The sequence below is a fragment of the Centropristis striata genome, chromosome 12, assembly GCF_030273125.1.
Source record: "Centropristis striata isolate RG_2023a ecotype Rhode Island chromosome 12, C.striata_1.0, whole genome shotgun sequence".
Lineage (NCBI taxonomy): Eukaryota > Metazoa > Chordata > Actinopteri > Perciformes > Serranidae > Centropristis > Centropristis striata.
In genome coordinates, this window is record NC_081528.1 from 9,535,645 (window position 1) to 9,561,972 (window position 26,328).

Below are 26,328 nucleotides of genomic sequence, written 5' to 3' on the forward strand. Positions count from 1 at the left end.
ATATAAAAAAAGTAATTATATATTAGTATAGTAGTGTAGTATTTCTTTAAAATTTAATAAGAAAACATATTATAGTATGAACTCAAAATTCATAGCGTGTCATTAAAATGTATCAACGGACTAGTGCTTCCAGGTGCTTGCGCAATAGGTCCAGATTCAAATCCAGCTTGGAATATTTTTATAATTTAATAATAAAAGTCATAGTATAGTATGATGTCAACATTTCACTGAAGATTACTGCTTCCAGGTGGCTCACTGGTAGAGTGAATAACATGAAGGTGCATGCTTTGCACTGTGGGTCCGGGTTCAAATCCAGCTTGAATCCCTTGAAAATGTAATTAAAAATGTTATAATATAGTTTGTCGTCAAAAAAATCATGAAAATGCATCATAGTATAGATATCAAGATTTAACCTTTATTAATCCCACAATGGGGAAATTTAACCTCTGCATTTAACCTATTTTTTTTCTCTATTTTTACACAAAAGTGAACATACCATGTAAGGAGCAGTGGGCTGCACATTACTGTGCCTGGGGAGCTGCATGGGGGGTCAGGTGCCTTGCTCAAGGGCACGTCAGTCCTTGTATGTCTTATTTTTTGGCATAATTTTTCAAAAGGCCCGAAACTCTCAAAATGGTCATATTATAGTCTGTTGATACATGTGGTAGTTTCCAGAAATAAGAACAACAAAAAAACACCATATTTTGATATGTCCAAAATTTCTAAATAAAAGTCATACTAAACCAAAATTTAGTAAATAAAGTTATTCTATGTTGTCAAAAGTACATTGAAAATAGCCATAACGCAGTATGTTGTCAAAGATTCATGAAAAAGGTTATAGTATAGTATGTCATCAAAATATGATGAAAAAAGTCATAGTATAGTATGTCATAAAATCTTCATGAAAAACATCTTAGTATAGTATATCATCAATATTTCATTAAAAAAAAAGTCATAGTATGGTATGAAGTTAAAAATTCATGATAAAAGTGGGGTCGGAGAATAATTCGTTTTTAACTTTGATTGCACAACCATCACTGATCAAGAGAAAGTGCAGCTGCTATCATTCTTTGGAAATAATGGCTTGGAATTTGTGTTTTATCTTATTTTTATCATTTCCCTTTTCCCTCCCAAAGGCCACTTTGCTTCAAACCACTTTAAATCAAACATAATATTTAGCTTGTAAGACTTCTTCTCTGGTTGTCTTTGGGCTTTGTGAAACATAAATGTTCCCATGTGTGTTTTTGCTGATATGGGAGTGACAGGAGACCAGAGAGCATCAGTAGCACAGTGCTGGTGTAGTGATGTCCCGTGCTCAGACATCATCAGTGCAGTCACTGACATGTGAATCACAGTCTAGCCAGGCGGAAAATTGCCAGCGGCCTGTTAATAGGAAGCTGTTTAACCAGGGGAAGCCTGGAAAGAGGGAGCGTCCGTGTGTGTGTGTGTGTGTGTGTGTGAAAAGACCCATCTTTATGCATGTAATTCAGGTTGAAATGTTGATTGACTAATTGTGCAAAATCAGTGATTTGAATAAAAGTGGTTATGAATCTAAAAACCATAAAACGTCACTACAAAAATCACCACTTGCACAGAAAGAATGCTGTTCATTAGGATTTTATTTTTTGGAGGCAAATCAATGAATATATGTACTTTATACAGTATATGAGGAGCACATCTCTACAGTTTCATAATGTAAACAATCTCTGAAGAGAAATGTATTCAGTTTAAAAGGAAGCCATAGTCTTCTGTTTTAAACTATTTACATGAATTAAAATATAATTTATAACATCAGATACTTCCGCTTCTATGAAACTAGATTTTAACAATTCAAAAATACTGAAATGCCTTTGTCTCCACATTCTCAAGACATATGAAATCACACAAAACGGAGAAAAAAAAACACCATTTAAAGACATCCAAACTAAGTGGCGTATAAATAAAAAAAAAGAAACGCAAAATAAAACCAACATATGTAAAAATATAAAATCTCACTAGCAGTATTTACCTTTTTTTGTTTTTACCAAAAACTAAGTTAAAAAAGAAGAAAATCATTTATGTGAATTTGATAGTCATTAGATGTAAATAGACAATAAAATCAATAGTAATGAAAAACAACAAAAACAATGTATGCCCTTTATGTCAAAATATTTTCTTCCACCAAAAAAACACCCACTCACATTTAGCAGATTTTGACAGCTTGCAGTCCCTACTAAGTGCCTTTTTGACATCACTGTTGCCATCAAGTTTGACAGGTTACCCATTAGTTTCAGTGTATTGTACAACTGTTGATGTTGAAATGTGACACAACCATTTGCAGATCAAACATTGAAGTGGAATCTGAGGCCGGTATTGCAAGCACTCCTGTCCTGGTAGGGGCTAATTTGATGGTGCAGCTAGCTGACAGATACATTGTTTTCTGAAACTGAAACAGTAAGTGACATAAGAACAAGGAAGTGTTTTCAGTGGGCCATGGCATTGGAAACATGACATCTATAAAACTGAATCTGACGCGGCCATCGAAAACGTCACATTTTTCTCCAGTCGTCACAAGCCACGCTCTATATTGTTGAAGTTTTATTTTTTGGTCAACTTGCCTGTCAAGTTTTATGGTTTTCTTGCCATTTTTCATTTTTTTCTGAAATGAAGAATGGGAAGAAAGATATTGCATTCTGACGAGGGTTATTCCCTTTGGAAGGATGTTTTTTTTTTAAAGTTTTTTTTTTCTTTTTTTGGATTCGTTGTCCATCGATCTAGGACCTAGACCAAGTGGACAGCGGTGTCAACGTGTTCTCAAAACACTGAGGAGAATGGTCAACATCAAAGTTTTCTATAAGAAAGTATATAATCATCTAGATATCTACACAAACACACAAATATATATATTCATATATATGTATATACCTTTTTATAATATGGCTATTGAAAAAAGTTTTAATTACATCAGTAATTATTTAATAATAAACCACATTGGATTGGAAAGGAGTTGAAACAGTAATAATAAAAGCTAGTGGTAGCTTTGTTTTCCCCCCCGATTGATTTTTAAGGCTTGCCATGATGAAAAATGGGGTTGTTTCCACCTCGAGAACAATGGCGGCACCCTCACAGGCACAGCGGCAGCCACTGTAGAAATCCCACCACGTGTTTTCGGTCTCAAAGATGTGGAAGTCTGAATTTTAGATTATAAAGTATGCTCTTCATTCACAAAGATAACAAAGGAACAGAACAAAAGAGCTGACTCTGCCACGTGAGAAGGTTAGCAAACAGTTACAATTTGCTAACTAAAAGCCTTTTAAAAGGTAACATTTTGGTCATCAGTAAGAAAAAATAAATCAGAAAAATTTCCACATAAGTTCAAATGGCAAATTTCTTCTCCCATTATCACCCTTGACTTCTGCTTTTTATCGCACTATTTCAAGGAATGCAGCATTTACAAATTTGTGGGGCCATATTTCCGTGTGTAACTCATATTTGATTGTAAATGATTTAATCCAAAGCCTTTCTTTTCTGGATGAAGCAGAGGCGTGGCAGTGAAACTGGGATTTCTACAGTGTCTCCCTCATCTGGATCAACTAGTGTGAAACGTATTCTGGGTCAAACCAGCGACAACTTGCTTTTTTCTCCTTTTCCTCCCTCCCACATTCCGTTACCAGTCATACATGTATAGTTATTGGCTGTTACTGTTAATACAAGTAAGTGTTCAATGAAACTCAGATTTGAACAAACCTGTGCACCATCAAAACGTGGTAATAACAAAGTTACAATGGCTTCCTTTCAATGAGAAGAAAGAACTGTGAGGTTATTTCACTACTTGGGACGTAAATTGTGCAAGAGTATATCAGTACGATTTGTTTTGTATATGTGTTACGTGTTTACGACGCGACTAACCACATTCTTCCTGTAGTTTGTTTTTATGATTTTTTGTGTTAAACAGCAGTCTACATACAGTACAGTAGCCTATTGAATCTGCAGCTCTCAAAGATTGCCCATGTTGTAGTTCAACAACCAACCACACTCATCTGTACATTATTACCTCAATTTTTCGGAAAGGCTGTCTTAAAAATAAGATTATTATGTATTGCATTTCAAATTGCTTTTTAAGAAAACAGAAAAAAACAAAAAAAACATTAAAAAAGATTTAGTCATTTCAAAAACAGCAAAGAAAGGGAACCTTCTAGTGTGATAGTCTAAAGGGATACTTGGATCTTTTTTGTCTTTTACAACAGTGTTGGACTTTTTCTGAAGTCATGTCAACTTAAATTTTTGCCCTTCATTTCCTCCCTGTACTGAACAAACATGAACTCATTGGAACTAAACCGACCTGACCGTCTCCTGTCTGATTAGCAATCAACAATGACCCGCCACTTAAAAAAACAAACAAACACACAATACATTTTATGTTTACAACGAGGCATAGTGCTATATACACATTTTATATTCATATACTATAATATATTCTTTTTTTAATATGTAAACCAGCACATTCTCTCACTTTTTAGTAGTATACATACTAAGCACAAATACTCATTCAGTTGTTTGCAATTAGTTGTTAAAATGTCTTTTTTTTCCTTTGTTCAAAGTCGACTCCTTGTTTCTCAATCAGTATGTATAGCACTAAATTGTTTTTGTTTGGACATCAGTGAGCCTGGAGAAGGTAACGGTAGGCCTCGAGGCCACTTCACTTGCTGTTGTTATTTTTTAAACACTGAATAAGGCGCCTTTGTACTTAGTGTGCGTTCCTAATAAAGTCAAAGGAGAATTGAGTGATGTAAACATTCAATTTTTTGTGTGTGTTACCAAGGAGTTGATTAGATAGAGAGAGGAGAAGGGAAGAGGATTGGGAAAGAGGGATTTTCTGTTAAAAAGCCGGGGAAGTTTACCAGGGTTTGGGGAAGACCTGGAAACAAAGCCTTGAACCCACGAGAGACGGAAAGCGATAGATTAAAGTTGGGGAAAGAGTCGGGCTGCATTGTATTGAAATTCCTGGGTGAGGAGAGGCAGAATAGGGAAATCGGGAGGAATGGCGTGTCCCTGAAGAAAACGAGTAAATGAGGGGAATCTTCCCCTTCAAGTGCACTCAAGGACCAACCAGCCACCAAGCCGCCATTCAACCCCTCCAACCCCTCCTGACCAACCTGCAAGCGTCAGCAGTGTCCGACTCAAACACGAGACAAAGACAAAACACTCAGTTACACAAGGACACACGGTCGAGACTCCAAGAAACGGACACGCTAGAAACCGTTATGAGGCAAGCGGAGGAAAGAAGGAAAGAGAGAGAAAGAGAGAGAAGGAGTTAGAGATTATTCCCCTCACAAGGGGTTTAGTGGTAGGAGGAGTCTTAGTATAAAAAAAATCAAACCTACCCATAACCACCCATAAGCTGGGGAAACCCTCACACAGAGAACATTTCTGACAAAAAGCAAAAAGGTGAGAGACTTATAAAAGAGGATAGGGGAGAGCATCCAGTAGAGCTATGAAATAAAGACTCAGGGGGAGCAGGGATGGATGGATGTGAGGTAGAGATGCTCAGCTGATACAGTACCTCACGGACAAGAAAAGAGATTCTCGTCCGATTATTCTTTTCGTTACTTTCAAGCCCATCCCTCGCTCGTCCCCTGGCTGTGTAGGTTTGTCGCCACCATATTGGCAGGTTTGGAGGCTCTCTCCCTTTTCACGGCGGGTGCTACTGGCTGCGTCAGGAATGTAAATTAGGTGCTACCCGGACTGCACTTCAAAGCACAATTCGTCACAATGCAGTCAGCTGGATGACTAAGCAAGTCTACCTTTTTTAAAGCACCAAAAACGCCACAATCTTTTGGCAAGCAGAAATGGGGAAAGCACGATGATTACATTCAGATTCTTGAATACATTCCATCTGAACCAACAGATTTGTCTACTTCTGGCAATGGTTATGTTCCGTCGGTGGAATACGGGGAGAAAATTGGTCTGTGTTTGAAACCCAATGTCAAGCTAACCCAACATGAAGCACTAATGTCACCAGGAAAAAAGGATTCCTGGACAATTGATATAGTTGAATTTCATGTCAGTACTTTTCCCTGTAATGACTATTGGACTGGGATGATCTGGGCAAAGTGCGGCTGTGATAATTCCATACTAAGTTCAGCAATGAACTAAGTACAAAAGCGTCTATGGCTACCATCTTTATTTCCCCATTTTTATCCTGCTTGCTGCAGTCCAAATGTAAACAGTTAAGTGTTGCATTGGCTGAGGCATTTGAGAGGTGTCAGTTAGCAGCCTTTATTGGACACACTTCAGTATCAAAGGTACATCAAAGCCTCTAGATGTCGGAAAAATGTACCTGGAATCAACCCGTGAAACAAGAAAAACCATGTTTCTAAATAAGGAAGCTTACTGATTATGAACTTTAAGCCCAACCACAGGATTTGCTTTGTTTTTTTTTTAATTTGGTCACATTTGGAAGTTCTTTATATCACATAATAGACATTTTGATGATTACAGCAGAATCTGTATTGTTGTCTTGTTTTGAAGCCAGATCACAGTTATGCCAACATTCAAGATAAGTCTTGAATGTCTTTGTTTAATAAATTCTTTACTTGGCGTGGGTTGGAAACTATTTTGAGGTACATTTTTTCTCAAGACCTAGTCGGGCTCTTAATGTAACAAATGCCTACCAAACAGAGCCTGCAGCAGCCAGTAGCAGAAGCCAACATAGTCAGCATGGCAGAGTTTGAGATTAGAGTCAACAGGGGGAAAGTGGAGGACAGCGGAGACATTTACCTCCTTACAGTGCATAGATCAAATCAAGGAAGCACTACAATTACAAAAAAGAAAAAAACATGATTTTTTTCTTCTTCATTTTAGATTTGTAAACTTTATATGTCATCAAATGATTACGTTAAATGTTTTTTTCTATATTCTTTGTCCATAACACACACAATAGATCTTAAAATTTATAACATCCACAATTTTTCGCTAAAACAAAGCAGGGTTGTTGTTTTTTTGTTTTTTTTTGTTCTGGTTATATAACCGCACAACTTCATGGTGAACATAGCTTGTCGGCTCACCACCCGTAACCGGAAAGAGGGAGATTTTTTCTTTTTTTTACAAAACAAACAGAACAAAGAACACGCACACGCAGAAACACACACACCACAACGACCAACGCAACGCAGGAATAGCAAGGATTCGCTACAGAGGTCTCTCATGCCCGCTCTTCCAAGGTGGGCGATGATGTCACCAACAGAGACAGCTTTGTTATTGTTGTTCAGCAGGGAGCTGTATCATTATGGTTTGTAGTTGTTGTACCATTGGTGTTAAAAGTTCTATTTCCTCCACTGTCTCTCAACTCCTCTGGACTCCCAGTGGCTTCCTCGATTTTAAGCAGTATCCTCCGGTGAAAGAAACTTAAAAAACAACGAGGTCCTTATCATTACTTTATTCCAATGGTAAAAATGTAAACATTTTGCGAGGTTGCCTTGCATGGAGGTACTAAGAGGCCTGTCTGACGGCAGAGCCGTGTAGTTGGAGGGTTGTTGCTGCAGTTTACTAAGGCTGGCCAGTCAGGGGTGCTGTGCTGTCAGCGGTGCAGGGACTTCTGGGCCTCCTTTAGCAGAGTGTCAAAGTCCAGTGCATCGTACTTGCTCTTGACGGGGCCCGGGCCTGCCTCATCTGCCGGGCAGAAACACAACATCATTGTCAAACACAAAAAATTCAAGTGAAATTCCAAATTATGTCCCTGTAAGTAATTAGCTACTGCACAAGCAGACATAGCTGCTATATCACCATAATAACCTAATCAGTGAGTTTCTGTTCATTACCAAGATCTATGTAGCGTTTCCTTGTCAGCCTCCTCAGGCCCGCAGGTCCATTCTGGAAAACTGTCTCCCGCTCTCTCCAGTGCTTTTGAACCCCTGACTGGCGGATTTTGATCACCCCACAGCGCTCCCTGCAAGCAGACAGGTAGAGAGACAGACAGATGCATTAAGAATATGACAGACTACATACTGGAGCTAAAGGATCATTTGCACGCTATAATTCAGTGTCTGCAGAAATGTATAGTGAACTTGTGCAATACAGAAAAACTGCACAGGAAATGAAACCCAACACATTTCCTTTGTTACTGGTCTGATGACTCATTTGTATTTACTGCATCAAGTATATTTCTACACAGTAGAAATTTCAAAAGACACTGTCCAAAATAAACGAAAGGACATGTTTTAGTTTGTCTGCAACCTTATTCAGTTCAGCTTTTTAAAGTCGTATTTAATTAATCCCTATGAGGACATTTGTCCTCTGTAATTGACCCATTCTGTGTTCAATCTCTGACGGTCGAGGGCAGTATACCCGGCATTGGGAAATGTTTTATCTAAACAGATATTGTGGAGTTTGAGTCTGGGAGTGCTGTTCGTGCTAGATGTTTCATTGGTTAACACTTGATGGTTATCTGTGTTTCAGAATGAGGTAAAAGAGTTCCAACTTCTTTGCCACAAAACTGAAAATAGTTACAGAAATTGATGAGTCAGCATTCAGGCAAAAACAGGAAATGCAGGGTTTTTAAACTGCTGAGACTTCGTTTGCACAAGTGGCACACGCTGACTTTTTCTTTCAGGCAAGATTGTCAGGGTTTGTGATTTTCAGTCCTGCTAAAGACTTCTTATTTTCTCATTATCTTTTGTTGTGACTGCATCCCAACACTGGTTCCAACAAGCCAGATTACTTCAGGGGAACTGAGACCGGCGTTTCTGATGACATTTCATTTAACAAGCCTAGGGAGTCAATTTTGTCTCAATCTAGTAAGAATAACGACCTTCTGACATGATCTGACTACATCAGTTCCATCTGATTATAAAAACTGCATTTAAACTTGTCAAACTGCAACCCATAGCATAAAAAACTGGTGTACTGCATCTTTAAGAAAGTTCCCATATGTTGCGTCTTCAGCTCGAGGAATCTAGATCAGGACTTACTCGTTGCAAATGATGACTTTGCAGTCCTCAGGTTTGCCGAAAACCTGGAAGCGTTTCCTCAGCATGTTCTGGGTCACGCTGTTCGGCAGGTTGTGGATGTAAAACACCTGGCAGTTGTCCTGGCAACAGGGAAACCATGGCAACAGTGAGGACAAAGGACAATACAGAATACAAATAGACGTGGGAACTGAAGCAGGAAGGCTGAGTGTCGGGCGGAATCCTGAGGTGCAACACTTAACATGGCCGTGTTCATTTGCATGCAGTGTGATGCTGCAGCCGCAGTATGCATCTGAAGATAGATTGTAGTACCAGTTGTTTATGTGTCCAAATCTGTGTACCAAAATCATCTTTTAGATGTTTTGGTGCATGAACCATTTGACCTTCAAGTGTATGTTTTATAGTCTGGTGAGCTCAGGGGTTTGGAGTTTGCTTTTGGATTTAAAGGTTTCTTAAAAAACATCAGTATTGCTGCATATAAAAGCCTGTCGAGTGAGAATGTTCACTGTACCTCCTCAGACTTGGCTTTGTTCCTCTGCTTGTCGTCAGGACAGATCTCCGAGTTCTCACTAAAAGAGGACGAGAAAGAAAAAGGAGAACAAGATAGAGGATGGTGAGTGAGATAGGACACAAGGTGAAACTGAAATGTCAGGCACGAGGAACAGGTGAACTGCGGCAAAAAAAGAGACTGACTACATTACAGCATCACCCTGTTCCTTATTGACAGTCAACTCCAACTGTAGCTTACACATAGAACTATTCCTTTCATACTGTATTTCTGTTTCCAGGCTACAGATTGGTTTGCTGCAATGCAAGACAAGGTGATGCAAATAGAACACGGTTCTTTTTACAAAGTAACTACGCTTGATGCTTCCAATAGAAATTTGACAACAGTAAAAGATTTTTGCAAAGATGCTACTTCTAGCCATTCTTTTCTTCGGAAACAGAAGAATAGATTCAAGCTGTAGACTCTGTTGTGGAGCAGTTGGTTTGCCTTATGTGGCACAATATGCTGAGGAAATTACACTAAAGAGTCACACTTGGATAGAATTAATGTCTAAAATGCCCTTCAATAATGCAGAATTGTTCTTTTACTCGTATTGTCTCCTTCCCTCGACCACATTCTGTCTCCATCTGATACTTCCCTCCAGATTTCATTGTTAACCTTATCTCCTTGACCCACATCTCCACACCTCTCCGTCCCCTCCTCACTGTCTCTCCGTCTCACCTGGAGTCTGTCTTGCTGGCGGGGGAGTCAGGACACAGGTGGAGGATGGGCGATGGTGAGCGAGACGCAGACGAGCGCTCCGCCTCTTCCTCCGAGACCGGCGGTGTGGCGGCTGCTAACTGGCAGTGTGGCGGCGGCGAAGACGATATCACCACCGTCGTCGTCTGCTGCTCCAGCAGCTCTGCTATTTCTGACACCACCAGCCTTTCCCCGCTCTCCTTGCTGTTTCCATCCGATACCTGATCATCGGCTGCTTTGAGAGCCAGCGTGCCGACTCCATCGCTCCCTCCCTGTGCCTGCAATATGGCGCCGAGCATGGCAGCGCTACGCTTGCGGCTCTCCCCGAGGCTCAGAGCACAGTAGTCGTGGTCGCCGAAGGTGCGGTGGGTGTCGCTGTCACCTGCCTGGCCCATGCGCCGCAGCTGGGCGTACAGCTCCGTTTGCTCTGGAAGCTTCCGCTGGTGGTGGGCGCGGCTCAGCCAGGACGAGCCCTTTGTGGCGACGCCGCTGTTGGTGCTTGAGGCCTCGCCGCCACCTCCTCCACCATCGCCACTGCTGCCACCACCTGTTCGTTCTCCTCCCTTTCCGCCCTCTGATGGTTTAAAGAGCTCGTCCTCTACTGGTTTGTGAGGCGGGGTGGTGGGAGGGGTGAGACCTGAGGGGGAGAGAAAAAAACCCCACATGAGCAGGATGCAAACTTACCTGCAAAGAAATAATCCAGCAATGGCAACATAATATTACACTCTGGTAGTCACGTGTTGTTACTAGGGTTGTCACATGTTGTTACTAGGGTTGTTACTAAAATTTTCAACTCAATACTGATACTCAGGAAAATAATCGATACTCGATACCATTTTCGATAGCACAAGGATAAAAACAAAGACCCCAAAATTTAACAGAAATATGTTTACAAGAAAAATGCAACATGTAAAAATGAACAGAACCACAGGTTAAATATTTATAATAAAAAACAGTTGTGCAAAAAGAAACTGCAACTATGATAACAAGCTTCAGGTCTGAGGTAGTGCTAAAAATATTCGGCTGTGTGTGCTGCTGTTTGGGGGGTATCAATACTTTTGAAAATGAGTATCGTATCCGGATACAACATTTTAGCATCGATACTTTTTTGAGTATCGATACTTTTGACAACCCTAGTTGTTACCTTCCGACAGACCATGCTATCTGTTTCCCTCTGTCTTTATTCTAAGCTAGGCTAACAGGTTGTTGGCTCCAGCTTCATATTTACTCTACAAACAGCTTTGGATTTGGTCCCACTATCACTGTCTCTTATGACTGTATCTTTAGAGCTGTAACCTGGTGACATGAAGGTATATCTAAACAAACAACCGTGTAAACATAAGATGCGTTTACCTGCCGTTCCACACAGATCCACACTGAGCGTCTGCTCAAAAGGCTTGGTGCTGTACTGGGACTCTCTGGTGGTAAAGAGACAAAGAAGAGAGATAAATTAACGATTGCTCTGTCATGTCGGATTCTGTTGTCTTTCTGAAACATCCAAGTCAAAAGGAATCCAATAACAGCCGTAAAAAGAGCTCCCGGTATAAGCTCTTTTCTCCCCCTATAATAAAAGCGGCACATTTTCGGCTGATGTCTGCTGAATTTGAATTATGTTGCTCCCTGTAAATGCTACTGGCATTTCTCGGCACTCCTCATTTCTTATCACAACAACCATATGTACTCCGCTGTCCTCTCCCCTATTCTTCTTCTGCTTTCTATTTCTGGCTGTCTGTTTCTGTTTCTCCAGTTGCCATGAAAGGCAGGAGCGGTGCCGAGTGGATTGGCTTCAGGCGGGATATTACTTACCCTCCACAGAGAACAGGAGAGTAAAATATATAAAAAAACCACACACACACACTCCTTTCTTTCTTTTTTTGGTGAGCTCTTCAGAAGACAGATTCATTTAGAAGATGGACGCACGCCAGAGGTTTGTACAGGAAAAACATTCAGCTTTGTGACTGGTTGGAGGAGATCCAGGGTTGGAAGCTGGATGGGCGGGGAGGTTCATTTGGAAAAGTAAGAGCAGGGGCACTCTGTCTGGTGCAGATTAAAATCTGAGTGAGACAGCCAGAGGTCCCCGTTTATTAGGGATCTTGGCATAAAATCACTGAATTTGGGCCTGGTCTATCCTGCTATAATATCAAAATATTATACAGTTTTGAGATTATACATGACATGACTGCAACCCATCCTTTAAAAATGGATCCAGGCTCTTTTTGAAGCATGGAGACAGTTTTGTTCACATTCTCACTCCCTTACGACTTTTTAGGCAGCACATTTACGACTAACAGTGGTTTGAGAGTCATAACTTGGCCCAGTGTAGATACTTCTGTCAAACTTTGGTTTCTGAGGCTTTTCCTTCCTGCCAACAACAAAGCCTAACAGGCCTAACACTTAATACTTGGAAGAGGACATATGAATTATGGACAACTGCCATTGTGAAGTATTAGATTGTATAATTAAGACAATTAAACAAATCCCCAAATAGGATCATATCAATTAGTGGTGAATTTGACGATTACAGTGAAGGTGATTGACGCACTAGTTTGCATGTTTACCGGCATTAGATTAGTACAGCTGGACACAGAATCTCTCTCTTGTTCAGGACTCATTAATACATTCATGCATTTTCCCCATTAGTTATTTTTCTAGCTGATTTCTTTTGCACAACACACATGACAGACTTAACTGCATTTATTCAGTCAATAGTGAGCGCAAATAAAAATGCATAAACTCCTGCTGGTGTCCTTTAATAACAAGCAGATGCTTTTTGATATTTGCACCGGTCTGGGCTGTGAAGTACAAATATTTATGTCATTGCAGGATTTACTAGCAGACATTAACCTTACACCTGTCTGCTCTGCAGAGGCTTTTAATGCATTATTTAACAGAACATTTAATGCAGAAAATGAAGCTTGGAATGATTTAAAAATGGTGTCATATTGTTATTTATTGTATTCTATTTTATGTTTTTATTTATTTTTTATTTAAATGCTCAGCAATCAACTGATTCTGAACATGCAGTACTGATTTATTATTATTTACAAATTTATTTTCTTAGTTTCCATTCTGAGAATTGTTTTACAATGTAATAAACTGTATGTTTAATGTATTATAATGTTAATATTCTTTAATAAGGTCCTATCTTTACTAAAGCAGCCGTCTGAGTATCTATGCATTTACATATTGGTGCAAAATCCATAAAAAAGAAGTTATAACATTGAAAAGGTCTAATTTCTTTCTCAGTAATGCACTATATTGGCCACCATTTTGTTAACCTGTGATTTTTTTTAACCCTCTGAAATCTGAGTTGGTCGAGGCTCAGGCTCTAGTACTTTTGGATTATTCAGTAACAGTTACAAAGTTGGATATGTCACATGCAGATCCTAACTGTAAGATTGGTGAAGTAGCTTTCATTTTTCAAAATAAATTAGTTGTAAAAACCTACACTGTTGGCCTCTTTACAAAGCAACTCTCTCTGCCAAATAACTGGATATAAACGAGTAAATATTTTGTGCCACTTGCATCATTATAAACCACTGAACATTCAATTATTCATTCATAAATGGTTGTTTCTGCAAGTCTTAACATTAAGTACTCTGCTACAGCAGGCTGGAAGCTGCATGAAAAATGAGGGAGTACTTCTACCGAGCTCCTACTGTATGATGATCACAGCGGGTACTCACCCTGTGGACTTGGGGTTGAGAGGCAGACAGAGACAGGCTCGCTTTTCTGCAATCAGAGAAAAAAGGCAGTTACAACCATGCATAACTTTATGTTTCTCTGTGATTTTACCCTTCTTAACAATGAGAACTATGAAAATTATATTTCTGTTTGTGGCTTTAGCTACATCACACTGCAGCTGAGTGTCCATCCTCTGACTCAGATCTTAATAATCAGTGTGATCAATAATCACTTTTTTTAAAACTCTGGTCAGGATCACATGGATTCCGTTTAAAACCTGATCCTGAGACATCAGAGCTACAGTTTATGTCACTTATATAACAACGCTTACATCTCCAAGGACATTAAGTAAATCCTTCATCATTTGCATCTTCACATTTGTCAGAATTTCTCAGCTACAGCAGCTTGGCTGAGCCGGTGTTAGCACAGAGGATGACAAGGCAAAAATGGAAAGACAGCCAAACAATGGACCAAACTTGAATAGCTGATGAAAAATGTATTAAAGTTAGAGGCATACAAATGAAATGGGATATCAGCAGCTCTAAAATAATGAGAATGAAAGCCTGTGATATAAATGTAGTCTGAATTTTATTCTTCTTCTCACCATTGTGGCAGCAAGGTTTGGTCGGCTCTGTTGTCCCGGCGCTGCCGTCGCTTGGCGTTAGCTGCTCTGGCTGCGCCTGCGTCGTTGTCCCCCCTCCTGCTTGGGTTGGCAGGAGTTTGACCCCCGCTCGTCCCTCGTCCCTCTCCTCCTTGTCCTTCCCCTCTCCTTCCCTCGCCCGTGCAGGCCGCAGCCTCTTGGCGAAGCGGCTGGGGAAGGAGGCCAATCGGCGGGAGCGCCGAACCGAGAAGGAGCCGCCGTCCTCTGCTGTCTCCTCGGGGCTTTGAGGCGCCTCTGAGGAGTAGCTTCTCCTCTCAGGGGAGGAAGAGTCTTTACGAAGCTCTGGCTTAGGGGTGGTGGAGCTGGGGGGGTGAGATGGGGCTGATTTAGTCGGGGCAGAAAGAGCAGATACTCTGCTGGGGCTGTGGGAGTGGGAGTAGGGGGGGCTGTGCAGTCTGTAAGGCTTGCTCACATCGAAAGAGCTGCTCTGCTGCAGGAGCTCACGCAGAAGGGAGTTGGCCTTCATCTCCCTTCGCCTCGCAAAGGGGAGCCTCCTGGGGGCACTGATGCCTGTCCCAGTTAAGCCCCCACTAGTCCCAGGAGTAGCCACCAAGACAACTCTGCTGTGAGAGTTTGTGGTGGCCAGGCGGGAGGCCTCAGGTCTGGCCCGAGGCCTCGGGGTGTCCCGGTCCTTACGCTCCCAGCCCTGCTGCTTGCGTGTGGGCAGGCAGTAGGTGTGCATGTACGTGATCAGCTCCACCACAGAGCGCAGTTCTTTCTCCGAGCTGAACTGAGGCTTTGCAGGCTCAGCGGGGACAGCAGCCACGGCCGCCGCACCCTCCACCTCGCTGCTGGAAGACTCCTCCTCTTCCTCCTCCCCTTCCTCTTCTTCATCCTCCTCCGACTCGCTGTCCTCGTCCTCTTCTTCCTCTTCGTCCTCCTCTGTGTCAGGGGCCGGGGCGTCCTCTGAGTCCCGGGCAGTGGTGAGGTGGCGGTGGAGCTCGGTGCACAGGCGGCCCGCTGGACGCACAGCTCGGGGCTTCCGCTCCTGACGAAGGTCACTCTGAGGGAGGAGACAAAAACAAGAATGAGACTTTATCCTCAAAATGTTTGCTAAGAAATGCATTTAGACAAAAATCTGCAATTTGATTGCAGGCAGATTTCTCAAGAAATTTGTTTGAAATTTAAGGAAGAAAACTTCACTCCTTTGTTGGCCTCTGATGCTGGTGTTATAACTATAAAGATCCCCTGAAGAAATGAAGAGATAAATGGATAAATGGTCTGAATTGTGAGAGGACATCTTGACATTTAACCTGGCTCTTTAGCCAGGAAATTAGACTGCAGGAACTTGATGCTGCAATAGTAATCTAATGATGGAGTCTGGGAGTGAATGAACCACCAGAAAACTGCCAGTTCTATTTCATCCTTCCTGACCGCCAGAGGCGGTGCATAAGCACTGAATGACTTCGTCTTGCGCATGTACAGGTCGAGTAGTTATACCAACAAAGTCACGTGTGACCCCCTGATGACCCCCGGATAGGTTATATCTTCCGGTGTCATCAGAGGATCTGTTCCTTTGTTCTTCTCGCGTTGCAGGTATACTACAGCTGTAGTGTCAGCGTATGCAAAAAAAAAAAAACCTTACTGGAGCCGCTATAGCCGAAGCTACGTAGTTAGCAGCTTGCCGCCGGGAGCCTTGTGACCAAGCTGTTTCGGTCGGAGCCGCGAGGAGCTCGCCCTCCAAAGGCTGCGGCAAGCCGTCCTCCGGGACGCGGCGTGCGGCCGCTCTCACCGGCACTGTGAGCACCCTTCCTTCGGATCGTCGTACATCCACACAAGGTTGGCCTCTCGGCTGGGTGAGTAATTTGTCTCTTTATTACTTGTTGGTGACGGCAGTGTATCCGCTCCCTCTCCCAGCATAACGGTACGCCGCGGTGGCTCATAGTTAGCAGCAGCGTGTTCGCTCGTGTTAACTTGTTTATCTCAGAACGCCTGGCGGCTGTTTCATGGATTTAGCGGCGACGTGTTGGTGACGGCGGTGTTTTCGCCCCCTCTCCCATCATAAGTGAGCCCTTATCTTGTTGTGTTAACTGCATTATTACGGTAGACGACTCGGTCGTACCCGTGCTGCCTTCAAGGTACCGCTTTTCTGTTGGATTTGAGTAACCTTTCAGTTTGCAGTTAGCAGTGCTATTTTCGCTGGCTGAAACTGCATAGTTATTGGTTTGTTGTTATTTTGAACATCATTCCTTGTTTGGGTTAAACCGGAGGTTCATTATTATTATATGAAATAAATAAATACATATAATAAAAACCTATAACGAAAAAAAAAAAAAAAATTTTTGAAAGTGCAGAGGACAGCCTTGTTGGTGAAGGCAGTGTCTTCGCTCCCGCTCCCAACATACGCTGCTTGGTGGTGTCATAATTGGCGGTTGCAATTATGATAACCACTCATTGTTGCTCTGCCTGCATGGCTTTTCTGCAGCCTGAGGATGGCCATGACCTTTGCCCCTCATGCCTTGGCCTCGAGCATTTGAGGGAGGGCCTTTCGGAGAACCCGTGCATGAACTGCAGCCTCATGCCCCGAGCGGTACGAGCTGCTAGGCTGGCTGGGATGGAGCAGCTTCTGGGTGGTGTGTCCTCGCCAGAAGAATTGCCCCCAGCCCAGACCCTGGACCAGACCCGGCCCAGTCGGTTGAAGCGCCGGGCCGCAGAGGCTGAAGGCGTTCCCTCCAGGAAGGTGGCCAGGGGGTCTAAGCTGGCTTCCAGGGTGGACCAGCTGACGGCAGAGCTTCATCAGATGAAGTCCATCTTTTTGGCTCTCCAGCCTGGGACTGGTGCAGGGAGTGCGGGTACGCCTACTCCTTCCGTGACCATGTCTGGCCCAGAGGATGACGTCCTCTCGACCACGGCCTCAGCCACTGCCTTCAGGGAATATGAGGAAATTGCAGGCCCTCAGGACACCATCTCCCATGCCTCGGGGGCGGGATCCCGTTCCTCGGCTCACAGCTCGGAGGGGGGATCAGGGGGTAGCTCCATGGGGGCTATCATTCGTACAGCCCTGGCCCGTATACAGCTCGATATGCCACAAGCCCAGCTGCCTCCAGCAAGTGCTTTTTTCAGGCGTGTTCCGACCCAGACTGCCTTTGCAGTGCCTCCTTCAGAGGAATACCTGAGGGAGCTGCATGCATGTTGGAGGGACTCCGGAGCCCTCTCTCATGCAACATCCGATGGCCGAACCCTGGCAGCCATGCAAGATGCAGCCAGGTTTGGTCTGGGTCGCATGCCGGCTATTGAACAGACAGTGGCGGCGCTCATCGTCTCTCCCGATGAGGCCCTGAGGTTGGATGCCAGGTGTCCATCTCCCCAATGTCGTGTCACAGACGGCCTTTTGTCTAAGGCCTATGACGCGGCAGCTCGCATGGGTCGGATAGGCAACTCCATGTCTCACCTTATGCTTGCTCTTTCGGCATCCCTACAGGAGTCCACGGTCGACTCTTCCACTGTGGATTTTAGTGATGCATCCCTGCAGGCTTTCGCCCTTATGTCCAGGGAACTGGGACGGCTGATGTCTACACTTGTTCAGACGCGCCGCCAGGTCTGGCTGGCCCAGTCACCCCTCTCGGAGGCGTGCAGAAGGACCCTCCGCAGTGTCCCAGTGGAGCCAGGGGGGTTGTTTGGATCGGCTGCTCTGGAGGCGCTGGAGAGGACAGTCCAAGCCAGGCAGACCAGGCAAAGCCTGTCTGGGTTACGTAGAGGCACGCCTTTTCCTGCTAGGGCAAGGGGATCAGCAGCTGCCCCACAACGCCGCGCTCAGCCTCAAGGTCGCCTTGGTGGCCACCAGAGGCCCCCTCTTCCAGTGCAACAGCCCATGCGGCGCACAGCCCAGGACTTTCGGGTCCCTGAATGCAGGCCCTCGAGACAACCTCGGGTTACTGAGAGTAACCGGCGCCCCCCCAGGGCCCCCAGAGGCCGGGGGGCCAGGAACTGATGGGCCGGGGCCGGCCGTCGGCTGTATGTCCCAGCAGCAGCTCAGCAATTGGGCTGCTTACATCTCGGACCCCTGGGTGGTATCCACCCTGACCCAGGGGTACAAACTGCAGTTCCGACGCCGGCCCCCATCCATTGGCCGGGTCAAAATGACCATCATGAGCGACCCGGTCAGGGCCCTGGCCCTAAACCAGGAGCTATCTGCTCTTTTAGTCAAGGGTGCAATCGAGCCGGTAGACCCCCTGTCACAGCCCGGGGGGTACTACTCAACATACTTTCTCGTGGGAAAGAAGGATGGCGGGCTTCGCCCCATCCTCGACCTGAGGGGACTCAACAGGTTCCTAAAGGTCATTCCATTCCGTATGCTCAGCACAGCAGAGGTACTGCGGACGATTGCCATGGGGGAGTGGTTTACATCCATCGACCTGAAGGATGCCTACTTCCACATTCCTGTCATACCCCGCCACAGGCAGTTCCTGCGTTTTGCCTTTCAGGGCCACCATTTCCAATTCCGGGTGCTTCCCTTTGGCCTCTCACTGTCTCCGCGGGTCTTCACCCGGTGTGTGGCTGCAGCCCTTTCGCCCCTGCAGTCGCAGGGCATGAAAGTTCTCCCATACCTGGACGACTGGCTGGTGTGTGCGCCGTCTCAGTCCCGGGCTGCTCGAGATACAGCTGCTCTTCTGGCTCACGTGGCCCGACTGGGTCTCACGGTGAACCTGGAGAAGAGCTGCTTGGTCCCCTCCCGGAATATCACCTTCCTGGGTGTGGTTCTGGACACTGTCACCATGAGGGCTTGTCCATCACCACGGCGGGTGGCCGACATCTCTCGCCTCCTCCCTCTCTTCCGGTTGGGCCAGCGGCTGCCCTTCCTCCAGTTCCTGCGCCTTCTGGGCAAACTAACGGCTGCTGCAGCCGTCGTTCCCTTGGGCTTGCTGTCACTACGCCCCCTCCAGAGGTGGCTAAACAGCTTTCACTTGGACGCCAAGTGGCACAGGCACAGAAAGATCAAGGTGTCTCGGCGGTGCCTACTGGCCCTGTCCCCATGGAGGAGAAGGGCGTTCATGCTGCAGGGTGTGCCCATAGGCTCTGTTCCATCTCGCCGGGAGACTGTCACAACGGACGCTTCCCTCTCAGGGTGGGGTGCAGTGTGGCAGAACAGGACAGCGCAGGGGCGATGGTCTGCTCTGGCCCAAGCAGACCACGTCAATGTACTGGAGCTCCGTGCTGTACATCTAGCACTCAGGCACTTTCTTCCCCACTTGGTAGGGAGGCATGTGCTTGTTCGGTCGGACAACATCTCGACCGTCTCCCACATAAACCACCAGGGGGGCACCAGGTCTGCACGGTTACTACATGTAACCAGGGACCTCCTTACTTGGGCAGCCCCCCGCCTAGCCAGCCTGAGGGCAATGTATCTCCCAGGGAGACAGAACGAGGTGGCGGACTCTCTGTCTCGAGGCAAGCCCCCCCCGGGGGAGTGGCGGCTTCATCCGGAGGTGGTTCTGAGGATTTGGGACCGATTCGGCAGGGCGGAGGTGGATCTCTTCGCCTCAGCAGAGACAACCCATTGCCCCCTCTGGTTCTCCTGGATAGAGGAGACCAGCCCACTGGGGCAGGACGCCCTCGCACACGAGTGGCCGATAGGCCTCCTCTATGCCTTCCCACCAGTCCCTCTGATTGCGGCGGTACTTCAGAGGGTTCTCCAACAGGGCCACACACTGCTTCTGGTGGCCCCTTTTTGGCCAGGAAGGACATGGTTTCCTCTGCTGCACAGCCTCTGTCGCAGCAAGCCATGGCGCCTCCCCGACAGGAAGGACCTCCTCTCTCAGCTGAGGGGCAGGGTCTGGCACCCCGACCCTTGCCGCCTGCAACTGTGGGTCTGGCCTCTGCAGGGCCGAACCCACTGCTGAATGAATGTACTGACTCTGTCCGTAGAACTGTCTTGAACGCCAGGGCACCTTCTACCCGGGCACAGTATGAGAACAGGTGGCAGCTGTTCTCGGCTTGGTGTTCAGACAGGAGTGTGGACTCTGTACGCTGCTCTGTGCCCGTTATTCTCGAGTTCTTGCAATCCCTCCTGGATAGCGGGCGGCGTCCCTCTACTTTGAAAGTGTATGTGGCTGCTATTTCGACACGGCACGATCGAGTCGATGGCAGCACTGTGGGGGGCCACAGGCTGGTGACCCTTTTTTTGAAGGGTGCTCTGAGACTGAATCCCCCACAGGCACCAAGAGCTCCAGGGTGGGACCTGCCCTTGGTACTGGGTGCCCTTTGCTTGCCTCCCTTTGAGCCACTGGCACGGGCAGAACTGAAGTGGTTATCGGCAAAGACCGCCTTCCTCCTCGCCATCACTTCAGCGAAACGTGTTGGGGAGCTTCATGCCCTGTCAGTCAGTAGTTCGTGTCTGAGGTGGAACTCTGATGGCTCAGGGGTTACCTTATGGCCGAATGTGGCATTTCAGCCTAAAGTTCTGACGAGCTCACGTCTTAATCAGCCTATCCAGCTGGCAAGATTTGTCCCACCTGAAGGGGAAGGGGACGATACATCTGAGCTGTTATGTCCTCTGCGGGCTTTACAGGCATACATTGGGAATACCGCAAGTTTACGCCAGTCAGACCAGCTTTTTGTGTGCCATGGTGGTCCGAAGAAGGGTCACGCACTGTCGAAGCAGCGCTTGTCTCACTGGATTGTGGACGTCATAATCCATGCATATGAGGCAGGTGGTCACCCCCTGCCACCCGGGGTGAGGTGCCACTCTGTCCGGGGCGTCTCCACATCATGGGCGGCTCTGAGAGGTGTGCCCCTGGAGACCATATGTGCTGCGGCCTCATGGGCGTCACCGAGCACCTTCACCAGATTTTACCGGGTGAATGTTGCCACTCCTCACCCGCTGGGTGTGGTCCTCCTACCAAGTTCCTCTACTTCCACTCAGTAAGGTGAGTAGGTGGGATTCCTCGTGACTCTTTTGGTATGTGTCATCCAGTGCTTATGCACCGCCTCTGGCGGTCAGGAAGGATGAAATAGAACGAAAGTTACGTATGTAACTACGGTTCTATGAATCCTGGATGACCGCCAGAGCGTCCAGTCACTCAGAACCCTCGTGTTTTCGCGAGAAGATTCTGCAGGAACAGATCCTCTGATGACACCGGAAGATATAACCTATCCGGGGGTCATCAGGGGGTCACACGTGACTTTGTTGGTATAACTACTCGACCTGTACATGCGCAAGACGAAGTCATTCAGTGCTTATGCACCGCCTCTGGCGGTCATCCAGGATTCATAGAACCGTAGTTACATACGTAACTTTCGTTTGTCCTGCCAGGTAGCAGACATTTTGATCACCACCCATACATATAACCACACTTAAAAAATATAGGGGTTTCCCAGTTGAAAAAGTGGGAATAAAATAAACTATACATCTTCAAAAATGGCTTTTGACCCATTCAAATGCAACACACAACCATCTATTTCAGCGTCTGTCGATGGACATCAATAGCAAATGGCAACCTTAGAAAAAAGCCCTCTATCTTTTTCTTGGAGGAGCCGAACGCTAAAACTTGACATTTACTATTGATGTTTCAGATTAAACATTTTTCATTTCCAGTCAAACTCCACTGTGGCTGTGGAAATATCTCCTCACACTGTCCACAGCAAGAAGAATGGACCACATAACAACAAAAAAAGAGACTCAAGAACGATTGTCTTCTTCTTCTTTAATTCTCATCCTGGACACATGAACACTGAGCATACTGCCGTATATTTTCCTTATGACTCCTTGAACGATGAATCAGTGTGCAGCTGTGATGAAATGGCTGATTCTATATTTCTCATACAGAGAGAACGAGAGAGAGAGAGAGAGAGAGAGACTATGATTCACTGTTGCCCTGTCAGTCAATACTCCTGCCATCTGCCACAGCAAAGCCCCACAACTCTAAAACTAAAGCTCTCTCACACACACGCTGCTAGCAGCAGCAAGGTTAGGAGTGTGTGTGATGGGTACAAGCTTGGCTTATCCCGCGCTGCATCCTGTGGGTACTCTGTGTATCCTCCTGGCCTGAGTCAGAGCAGAAGGCAGTGTAAAGGCTCACTGCTTTATACTTGTACAAGATAAATGACTGGTGTTGTAATCAATGACCACTTGAAGCACAATGCTAGCAGCTATCCAATTACTGCTAAGTCATACAGCAGTCGCCATTGTAAATGTCCTCTCTTCCCCAACAGCACATCTATCACTGCAGCAGCTGAAGGTTCTTGCAGGCATGAAGGCTCCAAGAGTTTTTAGTCCAAAATGAGATCTATCATTTGACAAACTAAAACTGTTGCTGTAGTAGCAACTGCTGACTGGACTTTGGAAATGTGATTTTTTTTTTTTTTTTTTTTTTTGTATAATTATAATCCAGGACCTGTCAGGCGTAGTCTTTAACCAATACAGGCTCTTAAAGGCCAAAACTGACGGCTGTTCTTGTGGTACTGAAGCCAGTGTTTCAGTTGGTCCATAATCATTTATTCTTGTTGGGGCCTGTAATCAGACCTCGATGTTAAAACTGTCCCCAGACAGCCGGAGTAATAAAATTACTTTGATTTTGTTAGAGGCAGCATGAGGCATGTTTTACAGGACTGACACACACAAAACTATTGAGAAAAAGTTTCAGTTTCAAGTTTGTAAAGCCTTTCAAAGCAACCTGTATGCCTGGTATGATTTATAACATACTCTTCTGCTCTGCTTGCTATAAAGTTTAGGATTGGTTAAATTTGAGAAAGATTATTGAATACCTTTTAATATTTTTGTCTTAAGGGTCCAAATATCTGAATGTCACATGTCTGTAACTGGCGCCAAAGTGCTCCAAAGTTTTTTATTTCTTTTCTGGATGTTTATAGTTACACACTGATCAATCCTAGTGGGAAAACTAAGGTTGATAAACCATATTTTTTGGGTACAAGAAACTTATGACCCTTTTTTGTTTTGTTTAATAATGTTTTGGCTTTCAAATCATCCCATATATTTCTGTCATTGCTTGTATATCTATATAAATAAATAAAAGTCGGCGAGACTGTTATTGATGTGGACTGACGGTAGGAAACTGTATACAAACTCTCTCCTCTAGTCTCTAGTCTTTACATCAAACTCTCCATCTCCACGCCGCTCCTTGAAACAGTTCTTCTGCAGTGGCAGCGCTGCACATCGCAGACCCTGAATGCAACAGTGAATTACTTCTGCTCTAACTCGCCACCTCTGAGGGGAAGTGATTGGAAAAATCCAATTTTGTTATCTCGCCAGCCTTCAGAAGACACACAGGGAATGAGGCGTTAACCAGTGAATACAGAGATGAGCGTCTGGGCTTACAGCAGAACACACTGCTTCAGTTTACTGCAGTCCAAGGAAGAATAAAGGAAGATTTTATAATGTTTTAAACTGACTATAAACAAGCCAAGTCAACAGGTATTTACAGTCGTGCCTCACCTTGACAAGAGGTCTGACCGGCCGTAGGTGCAGGCTTCTGTTGCTGTATCGCTGGCCGTGGACTCTGTCTTTGTGTGCGTCGATGCCTGCGGGCACGTTGGGAGGAGTCAGCAGCAGCTTCATCAGCTGGTGAGGGAGAGGGTTGGAAATCAGTTAGTTCAGGGATATTTATTTATCTTCCATTGGTAAAATAAAGCGGGTGGGCTTTTCTTAGGGCCAAATGTTTCCACGTGGATACTAGAAAGTTGGAAATCCTCCAAACTCCAGTCTCATTCCAATTTGTAATCTATATTCTGTCAGCTGTTAACGCCCCGTAGATGGATGTTTGTACAAGGGAATAATGTGCAGAAGAGGCCAGGAGGTTATGATACTGTACATTTATCACGTCACTAAAAGCTGACAGCTACATGGCACATTCACGTTTCCCATTAAAGCTCCGGATTCAGCCATTTCTCTCTCTATAATAACACAGAATGTGACTTCTGCTCCTCAATTTCTCCTCCATCCTTCCATCAATCCCTCTATATGCTCCTGGACACTTTCTCATCCCTCCTGATGTCTTCTCAATTTGTACCAGCGACCCCTTCTTCTATCCCATCCTCTCTGGCTTTCTCCTCCATCCTCTCTCTTCCTTTCCTTAAATCTTTTCCCTCTCTTTCAGCACCTTTTCTCCATTTTCATCAATAAATCTTTGCTGCCACCCCCTCCCCATTTCTCATCTTTATCCTCTCCCTCACTGACCTTTGACAACCATTTTCACCTAAACCTGTGTATTTTTCCTTCTCTCCATCAATCGCCCTCAATGTATTTTACCTCCCTCCATCTTTCCATACTCTCCTTTCTTCAGATCAAACAGGGAGCCGCCATTAAGATCCAAAGAAGAAACAGAAGAAAACCCTTCCCGAAGCCTTCCCTGGGTATTACCTTTCAAACAGATATTAAACAACGCTCCTCATTCCCCACTATCCTTTCATTGGCTTTTTTTTCATCTGTCTATTCATCCATTCATTCCAGTGCGTAGCTTCATGACAGGACTATCAGCTGATATAAATCAGCTTAGGGAGAAAATCCCACGCTAAGCCGTGCAGCGTTTGCTCCAGAAGAAGACGACGTAGAAAATACAGATGTGATAAAAATGAGGATTGGAGCAGTGGGATATACCAGGGCGTCCCACATGACTCGCAGCAAAGGCCATACACCCAGACGGTTCACTTTAATAACAATCTCAAAGTTTTACATTTAAATAGATGTCTGTTAAATCGGCTGGGTGTCTGTGGCGACATTAGCGGGAAAAATCACAAGCAGCTCAACTCACTTGTGCGTGAAGCAGCGGCTGTATTTTCCGTTCTCTGCTAGAATTGTGGGTAAATGGTTACTATGGCCGACAAAAAAAAAGAAAAAAGCGTTGACTCCAAACGTCAAAACCAACCACCAAAGAGAATGAAAATGGAGATCTTGGAGAAACATACTGTCCGGCAGCAATATTGGATGCCTTCATCTCTTGGGTAGCTTACAGATTGTATTTGTAAACTTTTGTAATGAAAGTGAGGGAAACAAGACATTGCTGATTTTGTCTTTCAGATAAATAAATATTGTAAATGAACTTTTTTATGTGTCATTCTGTGGGGTTACTGACAATTTTAAGCACATCTAACACATATAAAAAATTTTATTTCAAGATGAATAACTAGTTCAAAGAGTAGCAAGACTGTATAAAAACTATAAAGAAATAAGTGTACCAAGGTGCAGTTTACCAAAAAAGTTGGGATGTTTTTTAAAATCAGAAATAAAACTCAATACAATCTTTTTTTAAAAACATATATTCAATTTAAAACTGTACAAAGACAGTATATTTTATATTCAAGCTGATAAACTTTTGTTTTATGCTGGCAAATATACAGTGAATTCTGAATTTGACAGGTTATCCGTTTATTTACGTTTTATACAGCATCTCAACTTTTATAGAATCTGGGCTGTATGATGCTTTTAATAAGTGGAAGCTGAAGTAGAAACCAGAAAAAAAACAAGCAAGTCAAATCACTTTCAGATGTTTTAGAAAATGTCATTTACACATCGGGCTATTCACTGTAAATCTACTTTAAAAAATGAATTAGTAGACATTAAATATTTGTGATCATCCAGCCTCCTTATTATATATTAAGTCATTATGATGAGTATGCCCCTTATGGTGGTGCCATCTTTAAATACTGTATACATCAGACCTACTGACTCACCTCTAACTCAGCTGTATATGGAGGACTACATATATTTGAGCATGCCTCTTAATGCCACTTTATGATTTGGCTTACATCTTTATGTGAAAGTAATGTGAAACATTATAGAGAGGGAAGTCATAAATCAAACTGATGAGACATGAAACATAAAACAATTAGAGCAGATT

The 26,328-nt window shown here is 44.5% G+C and overlaps 1 protein-coding gene across 1 annotated transcript in view; it reads right to left on the reverse strand.

Moving 5' to 3' along the window:
• Nucleotides 1-1,601: 1,601 nt before the first annotated feature.
• ppargc1b (peroxisome proliferator-activated receptor gamma, coactivator 1 beta) overlaps nucleotides 1,602-26,328 on the reverse strand; it is a 101,895-nt gene continuing 77,168 nt past the window's right edge. The window contains exons 4-12 of the mRNA XM_059345581.1: nucleotides 23,928-24,053; nucleotides 14,480-15,539; nucleotides 13,878-13,923; nucleotides 11,545-11,609; nucleotides 10,174-10,828; nucleotides 9,457-9,514; nucleotides 8,949-9,067; nucleotides 7,800-7,927; nucleotides 1,602-7,650 (exon numbers count right to left, since the gene is read on the reverse strand). Coding sequence (XP_059201564.1) covers nucleotides 7,559-7,650; nucleotides 7,800-7,927; nucleotides 8,949-9,067; nucleotides 9,457-9,514; nucleotides 10,174-10,828; nucleotides 11,545-11,609; nucleotides 13,878-13,923; nucleotides 14,480-15,539; nucleotides 23,928-24,053 — 2,349 coding nt within the window. The 3' untranslated portion in view covers nucleotides 1,602-7,558. The remainder of the gene's footprint in view (nucleotides 7,651-7,799; nucleotides 7,928-8,948; nucleotides 9,068-9,456; nucleotides 9,515-10,173; nucleotides 10,829-11,544; nucleotides 11,610-13,877; nucleotides 13,924-14,479; nucleotides 15,540-23,927; nucleotides 24,054-26,328) is intronic.